The following is a 24,561-nucleotide window of genomic DNA, read 5'->3' as shown; positions in this document are numbered from 1 at the left end:
CGCGCACACACACACACACACACACACACACACATACACACACACACACACACACACACATACTCAAAGTCACCGATTTGAAAGGCTCTACATACGCAGCACCTTTCTACAATCCACATCATACTGTTGCACAGTTGATTTTGTTAGAATTTAGCATTAGCATGTTGCAAAGATAACATCATTTTTATAAGTACACACACACACACACACACACATACTCAAAGTCACCGATTTGAAAGGCTCTACATACGCAGCACCTTTCTACAATCCACATCATACTGTTGCACAGTTGATTTTGTTAGAATTTAGCATTAGCATGTTGCAAAGATAACATCACACATTTTTATAAGTATTTTAAAAGTTCAAATTTTAATTATATTAAACTTTTTAACATTATTTTTTTGTATTGAATTAATTTATAATCTAATTTGAAAAAGTCAATTTTAATTATATTGCCTTGTAGTAATATTTTTTAATAAATTAATTCGAATAAAACAAAAAAATCCCTTATTTTTAGTTATATTAAACATTTTACCAATATCTTTGGTATTGACTGAATCGTAATCTAATTTTAAAAAGTCAGTTTTTAATTATATTGAACTTTCTGAATGTTTTTCATATTGAATGAATTATAATCTAATATTAAACTATTATTTGTTAATTATATTGAACTTTTTATCTTTGGTATTGAATGAATTGTAAACTTAATTTTAAAAATCCTCTTTTTTGGCATTAAATTATTTAAGTACTTTTTTTTTAATTATACATTTTTTGTTCTTATTAATATTGAATAAATATAAGTTATCTATAATTACATTTATCTATTTATATCTAAATTTCTCTTGCTTTGTCTGCCATCTTAGTAGGATTTTTTTCCCCACCACAGTGTACTGTGGGGTTACCTTTTCTGTAAAAGATACATGCTGCTGTAGAATTTGGCCAGAAGAAGACATCTTAGAAGTGTCTGGTAGAGCAATCTTTGTGTCCTTCAAATGATGCCTTTAAATGCTGCCTATGTAGGCATCTCATGGGTTTTGGAGCAGAGCCAAGGAGTTAGTGAAGGATAACAAGCCTATCCGACAGAACAAGCCCCAGTGATGTCACTTTAGTAGACACCAGACACACAACTGGGCGAGGATAAATTCACGCCCACCTCACTAGGGGTGTTGTACATCCAACGAGAAGGAAAGAGTCATGTCATCTTCAGCAGCACAGCTCAATTGGAGTTAAAACAGGAGGTGGAGAAAGAGGAGCGAGCTTTCTGATGCAAAACTACTCCCACAGCTCGCTAGTGTTGAGCTGCTGGAGCTCGAGAGCAAGAAAACAGAGACTTTTCAAAACTTTCTTTCTTTTTGGACACTTACAGAGCTGTGCACTAAGGCAGGTAGGAACATCTTCTTGTGGTTCTTTTTGTGATTTCTGTGCTTTGAAAAACATCTAAAGCACTTTAGCATGTGTTCACATCCTGCTATTTTTATGTGTGATGATTAGGGATAAACACAAGCTGCTCATGATGTGATATCACCCGTGTCTGTGAACAGGTGATAAAAAGCGCGCCGAAATAGAAAGCGATTGCTTTTTCAAGAAAGAGGCGTGTCTGATTCCACATCAAGATGCCAGATTCTAATGACAGCGACAGCTCCTCTGATGTCAGTATATTAAGTCGTGAGGTGTTTTTAAGGTGCAAATAAAACATGAGATCTGTTCGGCTAATCTGAGATGATCATTCTCATGTCATGAAAGTTTTAACCTGCTGAGAGGTTTATACGAGGTGCCCCTCTCCTCCGTGGTGGGCGTTATTTTGGAGTACTAGAACTCTGGGAGATGTTTGAAACAGCTGAGGGATTGTTAGGGGAAACTCTGGAGGGAAAGAAAAAGGGAAGAATGGGGGAGAAAAGCTCATTTTTTCCACGGTATGTTATAAAAGGAAAATTCTGGCCCTAGGCCTGGTCTCACAGAGGAGAAACATCTGAATTCACTCCTGCAAAGTTTGGTTTATGCAGATTTAGGGATGTCAAAAAGCAAGTAATGTTCCCAATCTTTATATAGTATCCAAACTGACTAATAGAAATGGAAAGGGTGACCTCTGATGGCTAGCAGACGGAAGTTCATGGACCGGATACGTAACAATAGGTTGCTGCTCGTGTTTATGCGGCGGTGTAAATCATTTAGCAGTATCTATATAGTTTGGGGACTGTATGATTTTAGTGTTTTTGAAAGAAGTCTTTTTTGCTGACAAGAGCTGCATTTATTTGACAAAAATACAGTAAAAACAGTAATATTGTGAAATATTATTACAATTTAAAATAGCTGTTTTCTATGTGAATGGCTTTTAAAATGTAATTTATTCCTGTGATGCAAAGCGGAATTTTCAGCAGCCATTACTCCAGTCTTCAGTGTCACAGAAATCGTTCTAATATGCTGAATATTATGCTGAACTTGGTAGTGTTTCTTCTGGTCAATGCACCAATTTACTTTCGATGTGCAACAACGAACATCAAGGCTGGCAGCTTTTGACAGACATCAGCTTGTGTACTCTTGTGTTTAACCCCCTAGTCAAACCAGTAGGTCACATAGCTGCATGTGACACAGGGTCAAAGGTGATCATTGAATTTGTTGCAAGCAGACATCTATAACCTAAAGGTCAACAGGTCTCTTGAGGTAACCCGGGATGTCTATTTTTAAGGATCTTGAGGGAGCTGTTAGCCTCAAATCGCCCACAGTCTGTTCGCAGGCCATGTGATGCATGCATACTGGTCGCTGATTGAAAAGCACTGGAAGTCATAGTTTAGCAGGTTAGTAGCATCGTACTTTGGGAAAAAATGTTTGAGGTGCTTAGGAGCAAGTAAACTAGATATTCACTGTGCATTTCACTTAGTTTTCTGTCATGTCTGTGAAATAATCTGGATTCAATAATTTTTCTAAGAACCTCTTTCTCAACACTTGAGGCTTCTCTTGAAATGTGAAATGAAACTAAAATGTTAACCCGGTTACCTTTCTGAAGAATCTCATTCTATATTAAAATGTATTTATTTCATTTGAGATAGCTCAATACAATTTATTAACACTTAAGCACATTATTATGCTAGAATGTTTACGATTGTACAAAATATACTTTTAAAAACACTTTTAGCAAACTGGAAAAAAGCATTTCATAGAATGACCCATCTGCATGTACTACTAGAAATTCTAATTACAAAATGTATACGGAGTTCCACTAGCAAGTCATGGGCTAATACTTCTGCAGCATTATATGATTACATTTTTTTCTTGCTGTATTTATTGCGGTACCATCTATTTCAGATAATATAACTCTAATTGGCACTTAAAAATAAAACAAAAATATCTAAACAAGCTGATTAAAGTCTTCAGGATTACTAGAAAGTCACAGGCAGGAGAGTTTGAAGCTAAACTCTGAAGGAAAGTGGACCTTGAGGGCCAGAGTTTAGAACCCCTGCTTTATGCCAATAGTCACAAGTCCAACTGTTCATGACTAGGGAGCCACAGTCTCTCTTCTTCAGCTATTAGTGCTATAGAGTGTCAAAAAAAAAAAAACAGCACAGCAGAGTCCAGAGTATTGTGCCCACTTTTCCCAGCTGTATTATCAGATTTGCGGCTCGACAGATCCTGCATTAAGACACCATGGGAAACTCTGCGTGTGTGTTTCAGGCTGGCTCTATCTGAATGAATGACATTTTGTCACAGTCTGTGGTTTTGAGGCTGTCTCATTCTCTCAAGCACAGTGAACAGTACACGGCTCTTTTTTTTCTGGGATTGCAATGCATTGTTGATATCAAAAGGCCAATGCAGAGTGAACTGTCAAACAGTGGCTTAGTGGTTTTGGAAAGCCAGAAAACAGTTACAGTCTGTTATTAAAATGCATGACCACAGGGAAACAAGACACTGATTGTTAAGAGCCAAAGATACATTGACACAGCCACCCTAAAATAGGTGTGTTATGTGTTTGTATAAGTGTCCAAACATGTGTGTATTAATGTGTGAGTATAGGAAATGATGCTACAATTGCAAGGAGACAGGAAATGCCTCCGATCTTGTATGTGGTGATTTTTCCACTGGTGAGTCACTTGCTTTGACTGGGACTCTCATGAGAGGCACAAACTGACTCACTGCATGAGGTGGAGCTGCCGTTTGTTGCATGTGTGAGTACACGTGCATGTTTTAGGAAGAGAATCCGCCTGACTTTCAAAAAGTTGCTCGTTTGACAAACTGAGTGCTCACTCCATAAGTGTTTACGTGCTTAAAAACAATCACATGTATCTCAGTAGTCCACTATGGGCAAGGGGTTAACATCCCTTTTCTCCAATAATGAATAATTTTTGTTGCCATTAAAGAGATTTAAAAAAAAAAAATGTAATCATTTACTCACCTTCATGTCATTCTAAACCTCTATGAGTTTTTTCTGTGCAACACAAAAACAGATATTTTGTGTTTTTTTTGTTCATACAATGAAAGTAAATAGGGTCCAAAACATCATTTTTGGCGAAGTATCCCTTTAACTGAAACTGGGCAAGGGATTTTAGTTCTCTTCATGCTTTGTATAGGACTTAATAAGGACTGTATGGGAGACTAATTTTGAAATTAAGTGTTACTGTAAGCTTTTTTGAACAAGAGTTTTTAAACTATAATAGTGTTTAATGTCCAGTTATGTTGGGATTTAGAATAGATTTTGTAGCTTTTGCTTGGATGGATACATGAATAATGTGCTCAATGAGTATTCACTATTCAGCATGTTAATGCATGCTGTTGCTAGCTAGTAGTTTGGTAGTTGGTAGGACCTAATAATATAATTGAGTGATGTGACACATAAATGACAAAATTAAGTTTATAACTTGGTATTCTTAGTCACAACGTGAAGTTGCTTATTGCTTTTATGTGTATATATGAAACAGCTAAATGTATTAACACATTCCATTTTTCTTTTTGACTTCTACAGACGTTATTCACACACAAGGTCCATTGGATGGTAGTCTCTACGCTAAGGTTCGGAAGAAAGAGTCTCTCGAGGGAGGGGTCACAACCAATGGTGTCCCAGCCACTGTCGATCACACTTTACCTGCTGTAGACCACACTCTACCACCAGTTGACCACGCCTTGTCTGTAAGCAGTGACTCAGGCAATTCCACTGCTTCCATCAAAACCGACCGCACGGATGAAGCCAGCCATCAGCTGGCCTTGGTGAGTCAGCCGTCCTCCCAGCCCCTTAGCCCAGAGGAAAAACAGGAGCTGGACCAGTTGCTCAGTGGTTTGGAAGCACCAATGCATCGCACAGGTTACCAAAACAGCGCTGGCAGCGTAGGCGGTGGAGTCTTACACCTCGTCCCCGCCCAGGTTCATGTCAATGGACACAACAACATAGACCGTGAGACAGATATCCTTGATGATGACCTGCCCAACAGCCAGGAAGGGAACAGTGTGGACAGTCTCGGAACCATCTCATCTTTTGAGGGCAGAGCCACTCCAGCAGAGCTATACTACCAGTCAGAGACGGTCATCAATGGACAAGATGCACAACATGACTTGGAGAAGGGTGTCCATGAGAAAATACCAGAGCCCAAAATCCACAGCTCCTCATCTGTCCAAGAGCACTTAGGGTCCTCTAGTGACTATGCCAACCAGAATGGCAACATCTACCGATCTCAATCATTAGGGGCAGCCCCGACCACAGAGCAGAAGTACATGCCCAAAGCTCCCACACGCACAACCAGCAGTAAGGATGCAGTGCAGAGGGGACTGAATGTGTGGCAACAATATGGTGTTCCTGAGGTCCCAGTCACAGATGGGGTCACCTTCAACCCTGTATTGCAATCCCACAGCCTTCCGGAGTTTCCTCACATGGCATCTCAGCAAGAAATTGAACAGTCCATTGAAGCACTCAACATGCTGATGCAGGACCTTGACCCAGCACTTACTCAAGTCCCCAAGTCCCATAGTGCTCCATCTGGTGAAGATGGAGTGGTCACCACCCAACCATCTTTCTCTCAAACCCAAGCACGGCCGTCCTACCAAGCTGACGCAGCCATTCATGGCCGTGGTGGAGTCTGTTCGGGGGGATACCCTTCGACCTTTCAACAGGTAGCCACAGAGCCTCCACAACCCACCACGAACCAGCAGAGACCCACAGCCATATCCCAGCATTCTGCATTCCTTTCTGAGGCAGAAGGTCAGGCTCCAATGTCCCAGTTCACAGTGCCTTCCTCCGCCTTTGGAGTTCTCCATTTGAAACCCCTCAACATTTACCCCTCAAGTACCACGTCCCAGTCCCCTGAGCCCCAGGAGAGCCAGCGTAGATATTCTGCCTCCTCATCCCCTCTGCCTAAAGAGTCTGAACCGGAAGATGCCAACTACAAATTGGATGGTCTTGTAGCTCACCGTGTAGCTGGTAAGATCAGCTTTAAAATACCTCTTTCAGCGTTCTCAGAGTCAGTTTACTTATTCAAAGGTACAATAGTAATGATACATTAATCATTCCTTGGGCAATAACCAGCCAAGACTTTTAAACATTAGGCTACATTACTCATGCATATTTTTATGTATACAGAATGCGAATTGAAACAAGCTATCAAGGGAAATGTAGTAAAGCAAAACATCTCCATGCTTGTCTTGAGTGCTTGAGTTAAGCTTGTCTTGAGAGCTTGCCTTTTACACTCAAGGCTGTGCCTTTTTTTGGTGGAGTTTCTTTGTTGGTGTTGACATAAGCACTGTGAGATCACAAAGAACGCTTTGTCCAAAGTGCTTCTGGCTCAAGTCTCAATATCAGACCGCATTTCTTTTTTGTGCCAAGCCCAAACCGAACATTTGTACATTACATCTGGAGAAGTGCCCAAACAACTGAGGGCTGCTTTGTGGCAGTGCATTTTTTTTTCTGTCAACATTATCTGTTCAGCTTGAAAGTTTCGGAAGATTTTCCTGGAAGCCTAGGTCCTCTCATTTTCAATGTTTTTAGAATAATGGCAGCATGTAAGAGTTGCTTGTTGTCCCAGTCTTGTTTTGTTGCAGGCTAAATTCACCATGACTTGTTTAGGTTTTTCCAATGTTGAGTTTAAATTAAAGATGTTATTACTAAGTCTACCACATACTGCTGATGGATCTTACAACCCAAAATGCCATAAACACTGTATAAATAGATTTCCATCTAATCCTTGATACACATTTGCCAAAAAACATAAATGTAAAACATATTGTTACTTGAATTAGGGCTGATGCATTGGCACTGGGCTCACGTTTGCCCCCTAGTGGTTGTATAGTACAGGTATCACAGTTAAAGGCACAATATGTAAGATTTTTTTATTAAAATATCCAAAAACCACTAGAACAGTGTTATATATTTTGCTGACTTGTGTACTTACATTATCCCAAATGTTTCGAAGAATGTTTAAATCCAGCGAAATAAGCAATTTTAACTAGTGACACGGACCGTGTCCATAGTGTCATTGTGTCGCCTGCCAATGACGTCATAACCCCTCGATTTCCGGTTTTGTTTTGAAGAAAACATGGAAACACCAATGACGCTTTAATATGTTGTGCATTTTAATAGAACGGTGATGACCACACAGAGTAGCATTATAACAGAACTTTCAAATGTATCTAGTATGATAAAACAGCGCTGCTTCCGCTGCTTTCCGGAAGGTGCGTAAGCGGTCGACTGTGGCATAATAAAAGCTCCGCTGCTTTCGAGCCGTGTCACGCTCGTTCAGCGGCCTCGTTTCGCTTCGACGACTTTCAGCCTCACCCTGCTTCATTCTACTACGTTAATAAATCATTAGCTTATCCATGAATATGATTTCTGCCTGAGTTGCATCGGCTGTGGGGATGAAGACGACAACTCCCATGATTCCACACTCAGTCACGGCGTCATCAAACTACACCTTTGTCTATTTGTTTATTTTAAATACACACCCTCTAGCGGCGAAAATTACATATTGTGCCTTCTTTATCTTTAATATCTTAGCAAATTAATGTTTAAAAGCATCAAACAGGTTATGAAGGTCACAAACTGATAGGAAGAGCTTTGTCCGATGATGAGCCACAAGAGCTGTGTTAGCAGGAAACCAACATTAAACCTGAGAGGAAATAACTCTCATTGACAAACCTAGTCAGCTATGTTTCTGTTTTATTGCAGCTTAGTAGTGTTGTTGACTCAGCATAGATAAGTGTTCCTGTAATGAGAAGGACTGCATGAGGAGGAAGCTGCTCTCTTTCTTTGTAACCTTCCCTTGAGTCCTTGCTCTTGACACAAGCTCTTGCAACACTGATTGAAGAACTCTCAGTATCTAATAGTGAGATTTGATTATCAGACCTGTCATTATCTAGAATTAGGGGAACACTTTGTCTACATTTAACATCCGCAGCGTTCTGCCACAGATAGTGTGTGTTTATCTTTCCAACTGAAGTTAAGGTAAATACATACTATATGTTAGGACTGGGCAATGTATCGAAAATTCACAACGTATTTGGAAATGTTTATTTTTTTAAGCTATATCACCCAGCCCTACCATATTGCCCGTTTTTGAAGATATTTGCCATTAGCATTATGCTAACAGGTGCTAATGTTTTCTTCCCCCCCTCTTTATTCATTCTCTCATCCTGTTTGTGGAACACCCGTCTCATCATTACCTCCGCCTTCCCTTTCTCCTCTTCACCTTCTTCCTTTACTTCCTGCCACGGGCCATCATCCCTCCTCTTCCTCCTCCTCCTCCTCCTCCTCCCGGTGGTGTGCAGAGTACACTGCTCTTATCCAAGGCATCAGTGACAGGCAAAGCGTTCCTGAGCTCGGCCACCGCCGCCGCTCTTTCTCCTTCAGTGGTTGGTCTCTCTGATGCTCTGTGCTGCCCGCTGACATTAACTCATAACACCTGTGCATGTTGTGTGGTTGTGTGCTGTTTCTCTGTTCTCTCTCACTTTCGCCCCCTATCTTTCCCTGCTCTTTTTTTATGTCAATGAGAGCACTTGCTTTTATAAAACTGCTGGATATTTTTTTTATTATTGTATTTTATTTTATTATTATTTTGTATTTTATTTTTTGTTTTTTTATTTTATTTCATTAATATTGTACTTGTAATTGTTATTATAAAACAGATAGTTGTGACTAAATTTGAATTGGATAAAATAAAATAAAATAAAAAGTATGTGAACTAATGTAAATGTAAAGGCATAGTTCACCTAAAAATTAAAGTTCTCTCATCATTTACTCATTTTCATGTTGTTCCAAACCTGTATGACTTCTGTGAAACACAAAAGAAGATATTTTAAAAGACAATGGAGTACAGTGTTGTTTTGGACCCCATTTATTTTCGTAGTATTGATGAAAACAGTTGAAACAATCACAAAAAAATATTTTGTGATCCACAAAGAAAAAAGGCATACAGGTTTGGAATGACATGAGGGTGAGTAAATGATGACACAGTTTTAATTTTGGGATAAATATCTTTAACAAAGGAGTAAACTGTGGCAAGTAATAGGAAATGGGAGACTTTATTCTTCCTAATTACTATTTCTTTCACTATTTGCTCTATTTTAATTTCTCTCCTTTATCTCCCTCACTAATTTAACACTCTTCCTTAACCATTAACCTGTGTTGGAATTTCACCTTGTTTGGGTGAAATAACAGTTAACAAGAGTATTACTTCAGTTTGCTCCTTTGTGCTGGGTGACCACTACAAACAAATTGCATTTGTATTATGTGTTGAGTTAAAGTTACACAGTAGCAGGACAAAGGCCAGTCTGTCTGGATCAACTGAGCCCATGTCACAAGATCCAGTCTACCAGACCTCGGGAACAATAACAAGGAGAGCAGACACTGGCTTCATTCAAGGACTCTCCTTTACCTCGGTTTAAGCATTTATATGAAGGACAAAGGGTAATAAATCCTCCCTGAGTCTGGAGACCATTATACAATCCTTATCTGCCACAGGGGAGTAAACGTCTCGTACACTGACTGTCTTCGGTCCCGTTCGAGGGCCCATGCAGGCCGTGTTCAGTAGCCAGGTACCAGGATGAATGTTTGTCTTGGACCTCTCCTGAGTCTGATCCAATCCAATACAGATAGAACAATGGCATAAACGAGACCACGGAGAGAGAAAGAGCAGTTTATCCTGCTTCTCAGATTAGATATCTTATTCACCTCATGCTGGATCCCTGAGGTTTAGAAAGGAGAAAGCTATGCCAGAAAAAGAATAAACTTTTTTCTCATTTGCCTTAACTCAAAATATATTTGTAATGATTTTACTATTGATATAAGATGAGGAAGCATTGTAAAAGTGCTTTTGATGCTTTTGATCTGGCAATTAAGTCTCTGACAGTTAAGTGTGTCATTTGACAATTTTGCAGTCGTTAATGTGTTGTGATTATATAAATAAAATATTGTTTATATTGTTGCTATATTGTTGCTATATTAATGAATATAATTAAATATCATTCTTCCTTTTGTTCATTTAGTGAATAACAGTGTGAAAACTAATGCTTTGATTATTTTGACTATATTTAATTTTATTTCTTGCATTATGCATTTTGAATCTAACAGAGTTTGTTTTGGTTTAAATGATGGTTTCTCTGATTGAATCACCTCAGTTACAGCAGCTTGAATCTATTAGGACATTGTGATCACTAAGGTAACAGCACAGTTTGTCATGCACAGCTGTAGATCTGGCGTACAACATCTGCTTTGCATGTTTCCTCTCCCGACCTTGTCTGAAGCGACACTGGGGGATGTAGACCATATGATATCCCAGCACATCCAAGCGCTGGATTCATCGCTTCCCAGACCAGTCAGTTTCGGGATCCGAATGTTTGACGTTGTCGTAGAAACCGCACAAGTCTGATCCAGGAATGTGAATAGATTGCAGATGGAGTGTGAGGACCCTTTTGAAGACCCTCCCTTTGTGACATCATTACCCTATTGTTCTGAATTGCTCGTTTTGCAGGCAGCACTCCAGAAGTGGTTTAAATGCATCCTGGATGTCTGGCTAACATCACGTTTAAGAACAAGGGTGGCCACTTGTCCAGAAGTGGAAGTGGTCAATCTCTCTGAAGTTGTTTCCCAGCGCACGTGAGGTTCTGATGGTCTGAGCTGTGGTCTGACCGCATGTATCAATTGCAGGCCGCGCTCAGGGAGCTAATAAATATTTTGCTCAGCCTGTTGTCCGGTTTCCATGATATTCCACTCACTCCCACCAGATTGTATTAATGTTTTGCTCGCTCTCAAACTGAGTCCAGTTGAATGAGCTTAAAACTGTGTGTGGCTGTACATGCTTTCACAGAACCCGTAAAAGCTCTTTTTTCTTATCTGTAAGTTGATAGTGAATAGTGAATCAGCTTTGCTTAAGCCTAGCACATACCATAATACATTGAAGTCTTTCAGCCTGAGCACATTTAAAGTCTCTACTTATATGGGAAAGTCTTTCTGCTTAGAAGCTAGTAGCATGTAGCTAGTAGCATGTATATCTGGTATCTAACATGTTATTGTTTTCATTTCATGTTATTTTTTTCTATTTGCTATTTTGAACTCCCTATTAGATAAACACTCTTGATAGGCAACTCACACAAAGAGCACAGGAGATTCTACTTACAATTGCAGTGGAGTTTGGCTTTAGCATGTTGCTAAGCTAATGACATGATACTATAATTAGAATAAAAATACACAGAACACATAAATATCAAGTAAACCAATGAACTGTTAATTAGATTGAACTATTTTAATTATGATTTTCCGTCACTGAATGGATGAATTAATTAATTATAATAGTGATTTTTGTCTTAGAAAACAACTTTAATTGAGGTCCATTCCACCGGCTTTCAGTTACCAGACTCCTTTAGTTAATCATTTCTGTTCTCTGTTTTTGCCTCCCTACTAGAGAAGACTTACACAAATCCAGTTTTATTTACACCATAGACTCTTGAGATCAAACAGAACGGGAAGAAATAGGCTTCGAAGTTGTTTTGAGGCTGTTCCAGAGCTTTATCCAGAAGCACACATTACCCTTTAAATCCATGGAGTTTCTCTAATATTCCTGCTTTTTGTAATCTAGGCTGTTTGAATGAGAACATTGTTCGTAGTTCCAACAGGCTTTTATGTGGTGTAAATTGGACGGCAGTGCAGCTTTTGACAGAGAGTTAATTTTTAAGAGCTCATTGGCAGTTTTCCATGGATTTCTTCAAGGAATATTTTGACATTTGGATATTTTTTATTATCAGGTATGATGAATGTTCTTCTGCAGGCCCTAAAATGTATCTGTTAGAGATGACATCATATATTCATTTTCTTGGCAGGAGTTCAGTCTGGTGAAATGTCACCAGATGAAACTTCAGTTCCTGGACGGTGCCGGACCATCAGTGAGGACCTTTCCCAAGATGAGAGCCCAACCCGAGGAAGCTCGGTCCGCTCCCCCATCCGCTGCATCTCACCCGAGCTGGCCAATACGATTGCTATGAACCCTGGGGGGCGGCCCAAGGAGGTAGACCGCATGGATATTACCCCTAGTATTAATCCCAAAAATAAATGTGGGTGTATATGTGTTTGTGCATATGGATATGTGTCCACCTGTCCTTCTTTCTCCAGAGACACATGCACAGCTACAGAGAAGCATTTGAGGAAATGGATGGGGGTCCCGTCAGCCCCCCTCCGATCGCTGGTGGTGAGGCCCTACCCCAAACCCCTGCCTTCCCTGTCTCGCCACAAACCCCTTACTTCAATCTGAGTAAGTTTCCCCGCTGGAGGAGGAGGACGCCATAGAGCTGTAGAATCACTGCCTCTCTTTGTTAACATTTTAAAAGGGTCACGACCATCACTGATCATTGGTTTTGTTCATTTTGATGATCTAGAAAACACAAGTGTTTAGCATAGCAAGAAACTATAATGAAGTCCAGCTGTCAGCTGTTTGGATATTATTGGTATAGTTTTAAAGTAAAGAGTAAAGTTCTAAAAAACTATAGAAACATGGCAAGAAACTACAATGAAGTCAAACTGCCAGTTATTTAGATGTTATTGGTATCATACAGTTTTTAGAGGAAAGCTCTGTTTCAAAATATAGTGAACTGCCTACATAGGTGTACATCATAGGTGTGCTTCTAACACAAATGCTATTCCAGAACATAGTCAGCATGATTATTGCCTTCTTTAAGCCAAATTCTAAAGCAGCATTGCTTATACCTTTCACGGAGAAAATGTATTGCAAGAAACTATGAATAAACAATCTGAGATGGTGGAGAATGCGGGCAGGTGTTGATTACAAATATAAATCATTCAGTAAATAAAAGTATTGATAAAAGTAGTTCAATCTTATTGAAAACTGGGTTACCCAATATGTACTGTATTTTGTTTGTATTCTTATTTAAATTTACCATGAGCTTAGCAAAATGCAAACATGAATCTCAATTGAAACTCAATTGAAATCAATTGCAAGTTGGATTTCACATGTATGACGCCACTGCCCATGTGGAGTGTTACAAATTGCTCACTTATGAGGTCACAGATCAGTTAGGATGCAGACTTGGGCTACGTTCACATTATTGCATTTTTGTTTTAAAACACATAACTTTTGCTACGGTTACGCCTGTCATTTACACTTCTCCGGCATTTTTGACCCTCGAAAACAGAGACTTTCGTAAAGGCTGCAGACCCCGTTTTAGTTTGATTGTGTTTCAGTGTAAACGGACCAAAACGGAGACTTTTAAAAACAATGGTATGGCTGCCCACATTCGCTCTGCGTATCCTTGACGACTGTGTGACATGAAGACTGAATTGCAAACTTTCCTGGCTTTGTTGTCATTTTTAGCAGCCATTGTGCAGATAAATTCAGTATTTTATAATACATCAGCTGCCTACATGCCCAAGAGGCGAGCTGTGCTTAGAGCAATCATCAACAAAAACGTCCTTGCTTTTGCTCACCATTATGCTCATTGTTGTACCTGCCAGTGACTAGCAACCAACTTCCTGTTTACACTTTTACATGCATGCCCAGTGTGCATGAATGGTCATGTGACGCATTTTCGGTTGTGTAGTTTGGACGGAGATCGTTTCTGAAATGCAGTGAAAATGCCAGTGTAGACGAGGATCCTTTTCATTTTAAAACGCTGTTTTAATACGAAAATGCACTAGCGCAACGTATGTGGTGCAGAGCAAGAAAGCTCACTAGGTTTTGGAACAGAGTCATTGTGTTTAATAATTAGCACATCAGAATAGTGGTGGGTTTTTTGCTTCTTTCTGTAAAAGAATCTTTAGGGCTAACATTACATTAACACACTGTCTATAAGCCAACGTGAGGTCTGGCTGTACTTAAATCCAACCCTACCTCGGGGTGTTTGCGTGAGCCAGTAGATATCATTAACATATGCTATAGTTCATTCACATGTTCTCAACGTTAAAGATGTGTGACCTCCGTTTGAGTGATAACACACACTTTGTGTTGGCTCATAGACAGGCATAAGTGCTCAGATCAGAAAGACCCTGCTCACACTTGCTCCCCAGCAATTCCCAATGCCTGTGGGCCTGAGAAATGCTTTTTGTCAGCAGTTTTTCTGTGGCATGCTAGCCTCCACAGTCATTGTATCTTAATGCAAGAACAAGCACATTTGCGCCTCAGGTTTCATGTGCAGATGAATTTCTCCAGTTCAGGTTTTTATAACCTATTGCTTCATCTTCCCATCCAGCATGTTGTCCCTGCAGGTTTAATATAAAGCTGCTTGTAAAAGTCTGTAACCTCTTTATAAGTTTAAACACACACAATGTTAAGCATCTCTGTTTTCCTTGGACTTCCACAGCATTTCTTTTTTACCAGACACCTAATTTGAAACCAATTCAAGTCATCCTCTTGAGCTGACATCTTATCCTGAGGCCACTTCACGTTCAAAGCTCTTCAGACTAGTTCTGCTACCACGAGCGTCTAGATGTAGCTTCAGAGAACAAAACCGAGATTCAGCCTACAATAACACAAAACATAATCAATCTAATCCTGTCCTTTTTGTGTTACATTACCACAGGATATTTAGTGAACATTAGGGCTGGGAGGTACAGTATATTGAATGTTCATGATATACTTGTGATGGTTTTGCTGGTGATATAATGTGCACTTTATTTACAAGCTTCTAAATACAGTTTCATTGGAAAAGTTTTGTAATCCCTCTTTGTTTTATAATTCTTAAATATGAGAACGCTAAGACTTGGTAAGTTGGCGTTAGAGTTGGTAAGTTCAATTCAGGTCAAACTATCAGCTTAAAAGAATCAAATCAGAAGTCATTAATTGATTCTTTTGCATTACCATTCAAAAAAACTGTTATGGTTTAATTAAAATATATGTAGGTAAATGGTGTTTATAATAAAATGAATGTAACTGAAACTTTAATAGCAAAAAAAGATTCATTTACATGAATCATTTCAAATTTCAGGAAATTTATAATGATTCAATTAATAAATTCATAATAAATTAATTCAATTGAATTGATTCGACAATTTGTTTGCGTATTTGCATAATATTAGCATTTTTCACATAGGATTTTTTCAAGTATTAAAATGTTTTAGTAAAAATACTTGTAGGTAAATTTAGCTGTTTATAATGTTATATTGGTGCATAGAAATGAACATGCCTCAATATCATTATTTGAAGAGTTTGGTTCCAAAACGCTATAAATCCATTTTGATTCATTTGAGTAAAAATGTGTTTTTTTCACAAAGAAAGTGGCAAGATGAAAACCACTATTTTCTGTTTCAAACTTTCATATAGCTTTTTGGTGACCCGTAGGGGCTCTTTTTCTGTTCGGAGGTGGACAGACACTCAGATTTTTACTGTATTTTACTTTTTGAATTAAATATTTTAATGTACTTGGCAACAATGGCTGTTGAAATGGTGGAAATTATTGAAGAAATTATCCTTTTAAGTCATTTCAGTGCAAAATTCATAAATATTGAGATATATTAAACATCACCAAAAGGCTGGGATATGTCACCTAACCATAGCCATAAACTTTCTGGGTGGTTCTGTTGGATTCCTGGGGAGCTGGTGACCCGTAGGGGCTCTTTTTCTGTTCGGAGGTGGACAGACACTCAGATTTTTACTGTATTTTACTTTTTGAATTAAATATTTTAATGTACTTGGCAACAATGGCTGTTGAAATGGTGGAAATTATTGAAGAAATTATCCTTTTAAGTCATTTCAGTGCAAAATTCATAAATATTGAGATATATTAAACATCACCAAAAGGCTGGGATATGTCACCTAACCATAGCCATAAACTTTCTGGGTGGTTCTGTTGGATTCCTGGGGAGCTGGTGACCCGTAGGGGCTCTTTTTCTGTTCGGAGGTGGACAGACACTCAGATTTTTACTGTATTTTACTTTTTGAATTAAATATTTTAATGTACTTGGCAACAATGGCTGTTGAAATGGTGGAAATTATTGAAGAAATTATCCTTTTAAGTCATTTCAGTGCAAAATTCATAAATATTGAGATATATTAAACATCACCAAAAGGCTGGGATATGTCACCTAACCATAGCCATAAACTTTCTGGGTGGTTCTGTTGGATTCCTGGGGAGCTGGTGACCCGTAGGGGCTCTTTTTCTGTTCGGAGGTGGACAGACACTCACATGCTCCAGTAGCCACTTTCTAGTAGCACGTCTCTGTGGCTCCCTCCTCCTGCAGAGAACGGGAGGCTGGAAAGCTTCCCTATAGAACCCCCTCCCCTTCTCCTTGTGTCCAATGCTGAGGCACTTATTCTGGCAAACAAAGAATTGATTTGGATTCTTTGGTAAGTGGAGGATGCATGTGTGTCAGCAATTATATCAACTCGGGCCTGCCAAAATGCAAGCATATACTCAGCCTTTCCCAGAATGCATGTGGAGAGCAGCCCTGAAGAACACATACCCAAACACATCATGAGGTCCAAAACAGTGTGATTCGATCGCTCAAACCACAATCACAGGACCACCCATTCCACCCAGCTGTCAATCAGCTATTGTGGTAAAACAAGCTTTTTAGTGAACATCCAGGAATAACTGTCTGAAAGCAAAAAATAAAATGATAATTGATCATATCCCCCCCCCCACACACACACATTTTGGGTGCAATATGTATTGTATTATGCATTATGCTCTGACACATTTCAGGATGCAACAATACACAAAATTGATTATGCAAATTGAATTTGTGCAATTTTATAAACACAAAACTCTCGCTGTCTTCAAGTGTGCTGCTTTCCACAGCTCTGCATCCACATCACCATTAATTTTCCCCATTTGTGTTTTCACACCAGTCTTGTTTTGCTGGGCACCACTGTTTATTTGTTGTTTTTGAATGACTCGTCCTGTTGTTCATAGCAATCGTTGTGTAGTGAGGTCTTGAATGTTTTCAATGTGACATTTTCGAGATCTGTTCAGCTGAGTTGTATTCTGTCTGCATGATCTGTCTTGTTTTCGTTCTTTTGACTGGGCACCGTTACAGCGAGTGTTAATCACATCATTAACTCTTTTAAAGAGGCGCTTGCACGGCCTTGCCACAGAGCATGAGACATTAGCTCATTCCCCAGCCATGTCACATACTGAAATAGCCACCTCAGTCTGATGTCTTTAAAAGCTCAGTGTGTATCACGATAGTCTCTCAAAGGCTCTTGGTCTGGAAGTTGGTCGCTTTCATAAGATTGTCAAATGCTGACGCCTTGAAGATGGAAGTGGTACACACTGATCTGTATTATAAGGGCTAAGGACCAAAAACATACTTTGTGCAAGTACGCAAATGCAGATGTGAATGCTTGGCCAATGCATTGCAAGTGCACCATCATATTGAACATGATTTGCTCAAATGGTAACAAACCTCAGTACTCAAGGGGGTGATAGAGTTACCTTCAATTGCCTGTGCCATTAAACCAGATGTGTGTTGGATTATTCAAGTGGTTTGCTAAAAACATATCAAGACCACTATATACAGTAGCACCCCTTGCAGCATTGCATAATGCATTATGAATTGCAGTCTGACACATTTTGGAAATAGGGCTGTTTAAGTTAATACAGTTCATTAACCAGCCAATATTAACACATTTAATCATGCTCTCTGACTCATAACAGCATATTAAAATTATTTTTTTATATGCTAATTCCATATGTGAACTGTCCAATGGAATTTTTTTACTCAACTGGCAAATGGATAAAGAAAAGCAATTTGTAAAAAAATATTTAGGTTTTTAATGCTTTGTTTCAATTTAAATGTTTTATTGTTCAATTTAATATTTAAAAATATATATATTTCAGTTTAATTGACTATTTTAAAAAGTTATTTATTTAATTTTTAAAATAAAAACATTGATTTAATTCCTTTATTTATTTATATTTAAGTGGCTCTCCTAGTCCTTCATAATGAAAAAGGCAGAACAGAACGAGTCGGTTATGCGGAATGCGTTCTTGCATTCAAAAACAACTTGATGGAGCATAACAAAATTAATTCTGTTATTTTTTAATTGATTGACAACCCTGTTCCGATTTCAGCAATACGTGAAATTAAGCTTGCCAAGCTACAAGCATTTGCCTTGATGTACTTGCTTAAAGTATGTTGTAAGTTGATATCACTCTGAATAATATCTTTCTGTGTTCTGTGTCGCTTTAGGTCGATCTCCTCCAGGACTGGCTAAAACGCCACTGTCCTTCCTGGGCTTGAAGCCCCACAACCCTGCTGAGATACTGCTCAACCAGACAGGCTCAGGTGAGGCTTTGCACACATATACAGTGAAATGCACATGAAGACACACGTGGTCTTTTGGCTTTGGTCTGAGCCACTCCATGCTGTGCTCCATATAGGGAGCTCAAATACATCTTGTGGGCCATATATCAAAATAACCTTTCATTACTCCCTCTCAAGTGTTTCCCTTTCTCCTTTTCTACTCTCTTGAGCAGTGAGCTCATATGTATTTTTAAATGGATTGGTGTTTTCTTTTCATATGCAGTTATATTGGGATCATTTTACTGTGGTCTTTTAATGTGTGTGTGTAACTGTGGGAGAGAGTGAAAGGTTTTGTTCCAAAACCCAGTGAGCTGCCTAACTAGGTAGCATTTGAAGTGAACATTGACACAGAAGGTCACATTATTATGCAGCTTTCTAAGATAGCACAGTGGCCAAATTCTAAAGCATTAGTTTCAGATTGGAACTATTTTGTAATATTTTTTGGGAACAAATATATAATTTTTTATATTTTTACAATTTAAAATAACAGTTTTTTTTATTATTTATTTTTAAATATTTTAAACTGTAGTTTATTCCTGTGATGCAAGGCTGAATTTTCAGCATCATTACTCGTCTTCAGTGTTACATGATCCTTCAGAAATCATTCTAATATGCTGATTTGCTGCTCAAGAAACTTTCTTTTTGTTATTAATGTAGAAAACAGTTGTGATTTTTTTTGTGTGGAAACTGATACATTTTTTAACAATTTGCAATATACATATCTTTGCTGTCACTTTTGATCAATTTATTGTGTCCTTGCTGAATTAAAAAAAAAAATGTTTTTTTCAACAGCAGCATATTCCATACAGAAAAGCCAATCCAACAAATTTCTAGTGGAAAATGTCAATTTAAGATGGCTCAGTTTAGTTTAATATAATTAAAAATGGACTATTTTATATATTTTTATTCTTATTAGAGTGTCATGCTATCTTAACACCATGCTAACACAAACTCAATTAAAATATTATATTCAGTGTTGCTACATATGTAGAGCGCTCCAAATCGGTCACTTATGAGGATGTCGTCTTAGAAAGTAGCTCCCTATGTAGGCAGTAGACAAGACAGCTCACTAGTTTTTGGAACAGAGCCGTTTTTTAAAGCTGATTTATTACCCGTTCTCTTTGTCCCAAGGATATATTTAATACTTGATGATATGATGATTTTTAAGCATGATATTAGCAAGCTTAGCAAAAAGATAACCAAAAAAATATTTTAATAAATAGTTTCTTTTAATGCAAGCAGCATTTTACAATGTCTTCAGGGGTGAACCACATGAAAACAAGTCCACATTTCTTTTCCTTTATCATTTCTTATTTTTTTCCTTTGATTTTCGGGGTGATATATGACCTGGTCTTGTCTCGGCAGGTTTGGTGAGATTCACCCTCAGAGGCCAGCGGGTGTAAACTATCTCTTTAGTTTGGAACAAGTTCTCATGCAGGGCTGATTTTAGCGTCGCTCCCCAGGGAGTTAATTTGAGGCCTGCCAAAACACAAGAGCCATACATACAGTACACACACTAACATTATTACGAGATGATGTGTCACAGGGGCCTCGTTGTCTTACTATAGTTAGCTTAAATTAAGTCATGTGCTTTTTGAAGATAAGGGATGTAACTTGGGTATTTTAATCTGCACCGGGGCCTGCTGGTATTTGGAGCAACAAAAATGCAAATGAAGATTACATTGTGTTTCCTTTGGTTGTGTTTCCCTTTTTTGCTCTCTTAAAAGTAATAATTCACACGAATGTGCAAATGCTCTCTTTGTTTTTGCACACTTGTGTCATTACAAATTATTTTCACTTCAGTAAAATACAAAAGGAGACAACGCGCAAGTCATATGGACCACTTTTACATTTTTTAAGGGTGCTTTTTTCCTTTTTTATAAATAACCTTCCACTTTCCTTGTATGGAAAACAAACAGAGGATGTGTTTTTGTGATTATGGAAGAAAATAATATTGGTTTAAGAATGAATAAAGCTGTGTAGCGAATCAGCTCATTGGCCTGGTGTCGTTCGCAGACATCCTGGCACCCAGTTTATTGGGTGAGGGGTCTGTGACGATTTGTTAATCTAATGAATAACTAATTTGTTAAATCAAATGCAAAATTGTGTGTTTGATTGGTCCAGACGCTACAGCTGTTATCGTTACTTGTTTTTTCATGCTTATGTTGGCAATTATCCCTTCTTCTCCCCGTCTCTTTGAACTTCTACAATTTCTGTCTTATGATTTTGTTCTTCTGCTGTCTGGAAAACAGAGAGTGAGGATGAGGAAGGTAAGAATGTACAAGATTTAGAATTACAATGTTACGTCCAAACCACCTCATCTTCTGGTTGATTTTTATCATCTTACACATCACGGTCATCTCCATTCTCATTTTCATCTCATTTTATCCTATTCACTTGTGACCTTAATGATGTTTCTACAAGATTCAGGGTCAGATGTAAAAAAGTATTTATATATTATCTTAGTTTTGACTTTTGTTTTTTGACTCTTCTAAACTCTTGTGCTCACAGGTATTTCTCTCTTTGTTTCTTTTATTCAGAGCCTCGTAGCTATGTGGAGTCTGTGGCCAAAGCAGCTGCAGGTGGGCCGCCAGCGTCGCCTGTGTCTCCAACAAATGACAGTAACAGCTTAGCACATCCTGTCGGGCCGTCCCATGCCTACAACGCTCCTCTTTCCTCCAGCAGCCCCATTCAGAGCCCAGATGCAGTGTAAGTGGCCACTACTCTCATGTTTCATACAGTTTTATTTGAGTATTATTTATATACTATTATAGTATAGTAATATTATATATGTTATATATTTTGAATTAACTTTTATTTTTATATATTCAGGTTTCTTTTTAATTTTAGTTAAAATTTTAGTTTTTTTATTTTATTTTGTGTTTCTTTTGTCATTTTGGTTTTATTTTGTATTTCTATTGAACTTTATTTTTATATCAGTTTTAATTTTAGTAATTTTATTACTTTAACTTGTATTTATGTATTATTTTAGTTAGTTGTCAAAGCAATATCTTTAATTTTAGTTTAATTTAATATTTATTTTATTTTATTTTATTATTTTATTTACTTTCGAAAGCATTTTTTAATAGTTTCACACACTGGTTTCCTACCGGAATATCCAGATTTTGAGTAGCACCATAAATTTGGTCCTCTTTGCAACTTATTTTGGTGAAGATCAGCCTACATAGGAAGAGATTGCTTTATCAACGTGTACAATTATCAACCGTTTCGTTTTGGTTTTCTAAGGCATTTTTATAAATCCATGTTACAATAATAGATTGTCACAGAAAAAAAAGAATTAATAATAACCAAACAATAATTTAATGAACAAATTATGTAAATGCTAATATGTTTTCGTTATCCACATTAAGCTAAATGTAGTTAAATGCAACCTCTGTTAAAAATTAGCATTTTTATGGGTATGTGAGATCAAATCTTTTTGATCACACTATAAATGCATCAGAATGCAAAATGCAATCTGGCTAAAAAGTGTACTGTCCGTATACTAATCCGTGTACTGTCTGTTTACAAATGTATGTTAATGTCAGACATAAAGCAGCCCATATTAACTTATCTTTCATAGTCCTTCTCGTTCTCTTGTTTTGTCTTCTTTCAGTGAAAGCACATTGACTGATAGCGGGGTTGGGTTGAATTCTCTGTCCCAGGCTGCTGTCGACTCTGTCCTTCACTCCCAGCACTCCGAAAGCACATACCAAACACCCACACCCTCTTACCCCACCTCCAGCAGCATGTTGGGTGGCTACATCACCCCTGATATCAGGCCCTCTCTGCCAGAGACTGTGCAAAATAACGCCACCACCATCCAGCCACTCGCCGGAAGCCCTGGCACAAGACACCAAGCCATCCTGCCCGAGGTGATGTCCACTCCCGGTCTCCAGCACAGACTACCTAATCAGGACATCCTCGTTCTGGGCCGACAACCGACCCCGACCAACGGTCATCTGCCTGGAATGGCCAGTAGTCCCGTGCTAGGAAGACACGCAATGATGTCCCAAGGAACGCAGAGCAGTCCGATGTTGTCTAGACAGTATCCCGTAACCTACGGGACTCAGAGTAGTCCGATTTTCAGCAGACAACCTATGGGACAAGCCATCCAGAGCAGCCCTGTCCTCAACCGACAGGCGTCCCTAAATCAACTAATCATTCTGCCTAACCAAAGCAGCCCGGTGTTGAGTAGACAGCCGTCCATTACCCAACCCAACCAGGGCAGCCCCGTCCTGAGCAGGCAATCCTCACTTACACATCCCAATCAGGGCAGCCCCGTTCTGGGATGCCACCCGTCCCTAACGCAGGGTAGCCCCAGTCTGGACAGGCACCCGATGTACAGTGGCTACACCACTCCAGAAGAGCGGCACGGAGCCCTTTCGCGCCAGAGCAGTTCCTCTGGATACCAGCCGCCATCTACACCTTCTTTCCCAGTCTCCCCGGCTGGATACATAGATGGAGTGGGATTCAGACAGGGCAGTCCTGCCCCCCAACCTCAGCTCCCCGAAAAGAGAAGCATGTCCAGCAGCGATCGTTCCAATGGTGGACTGTCCTACGGAACGCTCAATGGGAAGATGTCCTCCCCAGTGTCCAGTGGCGGCAGCACTCCAAGCGTTCATTTCTTCCACACACTCCCTGATTTCTCCAAACTCAACATGTGCGGTAAGACTTTATTAAAGTAAATTCCAGTAGGTATCATTGGAATCAGAAAGCCTTCAAATTCCAATTCAGTTAATTCTGAATTAGAATTGGAAACAGGTTGCAGCACTGTGATTTGTGCAGCATTGTGGTTTTAACTGTTGTTATCATGATCAAAATGTATGCTACTCTGGAAGACCAATGGTTAATTTGAATAAAACTCAAAAATTTTTACATACATAAATTTAAAAACATAAATTTACATCTGCATCCTAACTCAAGCTACTGCTACTGTCAACTCAAGCTACTGTCAAATGTGCATTTCTAAGAGACAAAAACATGTAATATTATTAATATTGCAGCCCACACTGCAAACTGTGCTGAAGATGTGTGTCATCAAAGTCATTATTTAAACAATATCACTCACTAGAAAATGCAGAAACTAAGAAATTAATTGTAGTTTTTGAAAATTGATTTCTGTTAAATAAAATATCTCCTTTTGAAGTGGACTTTGAGCTTTGTAACTTTGCAGGTCTTTTTTATGCTCAAACAGCAACATTACAGACTAACTAAAGTTGAAAAAGTGAAAAAGCATAATAGGACCCCTTTAAGATATTTATAATGTTAAGGAAAAATGACTGGAAAAGTGTAAAGAATTCAAAAACTTGAAGTGTTTGTCATGTTCTGACCATAAAGAGTAGTTTAAGACCACAGGTAATGGTCTGCTTTCTACAACTTTTACTTAGGAGCAAAAATCTATATTTAAACTTGAAAGAAATAAAGATTTGAAATTTATCGTGATAATTATCGATATCAACTGATTATGAAAACATTTATCGTGATAATTTTTTGGCCATGTTGCCCAGCCCTATTTCTACATATATTTACATTGTTAAATAATAGCCTATACTCACATGGTATTTGGAGTGCTCCACTTTTTTTTTTTTTTTTTGTATTCAATACGTTGCCTTCTCTAGTGCAGCTCAACCAGGTCTCGTCCCATTCGTCGATATTTGTGATATCACAAATCCTGGAAAATATGCGTTGTAGTCCAAACGAGTCGTTCATTGTAGTTTTTGAAAATTGATTTCTGTTAAATAAAATATCTCCTTTTGAAGTGGACTTTGAGCTTTGTAACTTTGCAGGTCTTTTTTATGCTCAAACAGCAACATTACAGACTAACTAAAGTTGAAAAAGTG

At 38.5% G+C, this 24,561-nt stretch overlaps 1 protein-coding gene across 1 annotated transcript in view; it reads left to right on the top strand.

Moving 5' to 3' along the window:
* Positions 1–24,561, top strand: part of LOC107739685 (tensin-1-like) — a 207,344-nt gene that overhangs the window by 168,206 nt on the left and 14,577 nt on the right. The window contains exons 18-24 of the mRNA XM_016551885.1: positions 4,955–6,400; positions 12,286–12,470; positions 12,575–12,713; positions 18,605–18,700; positions 20,971–20,988; positions 21,259–21,427; positions 22,335–23,386. Coding sequence (XP_016407371.1) covers positions 4,955–6,400; positions 12,286–12,470; positions 12,575–12,713; positions 18,605–18,700; positions 20,971–20,988; positions 21,259–21,427; positions 22,335–23,386 — 3,105 coding nt within the window. The remainder of the gene's footprint in view (positions 1–4,954; positions 6,401–12,285; positions 12,471–12,574; positions 12,714–18,604; positions 18,701–20,970; positions 20,989–21,258; positions 21,428–22,334; positions 23,387–24,561) is intronic.

This window comes from Sinocyclocheilus rhinocerous, unplaced genomic scaffold (assembly GCF_001515625.1).
Source record: "Sinocyclocheilus rhinocerous isolate Xijiao unplaced genomic scaffold, SAMN03320098_v1.1 scaffold1482, whole genome shotgun sequence".
In the NCBI taxonomy this organism is placed as follows: Eukaryota; Metazoa; Chordata; class Actinopteri; order Cypriniformes; family Cyprinidae; genus Sinocyclocheilus; species Sinocyclocheilus rhinocerous.
Note: the sequence above shows the minus strand (reverse complement) of the source record. Positions and strands in the feature narration are given on the sequence as shown.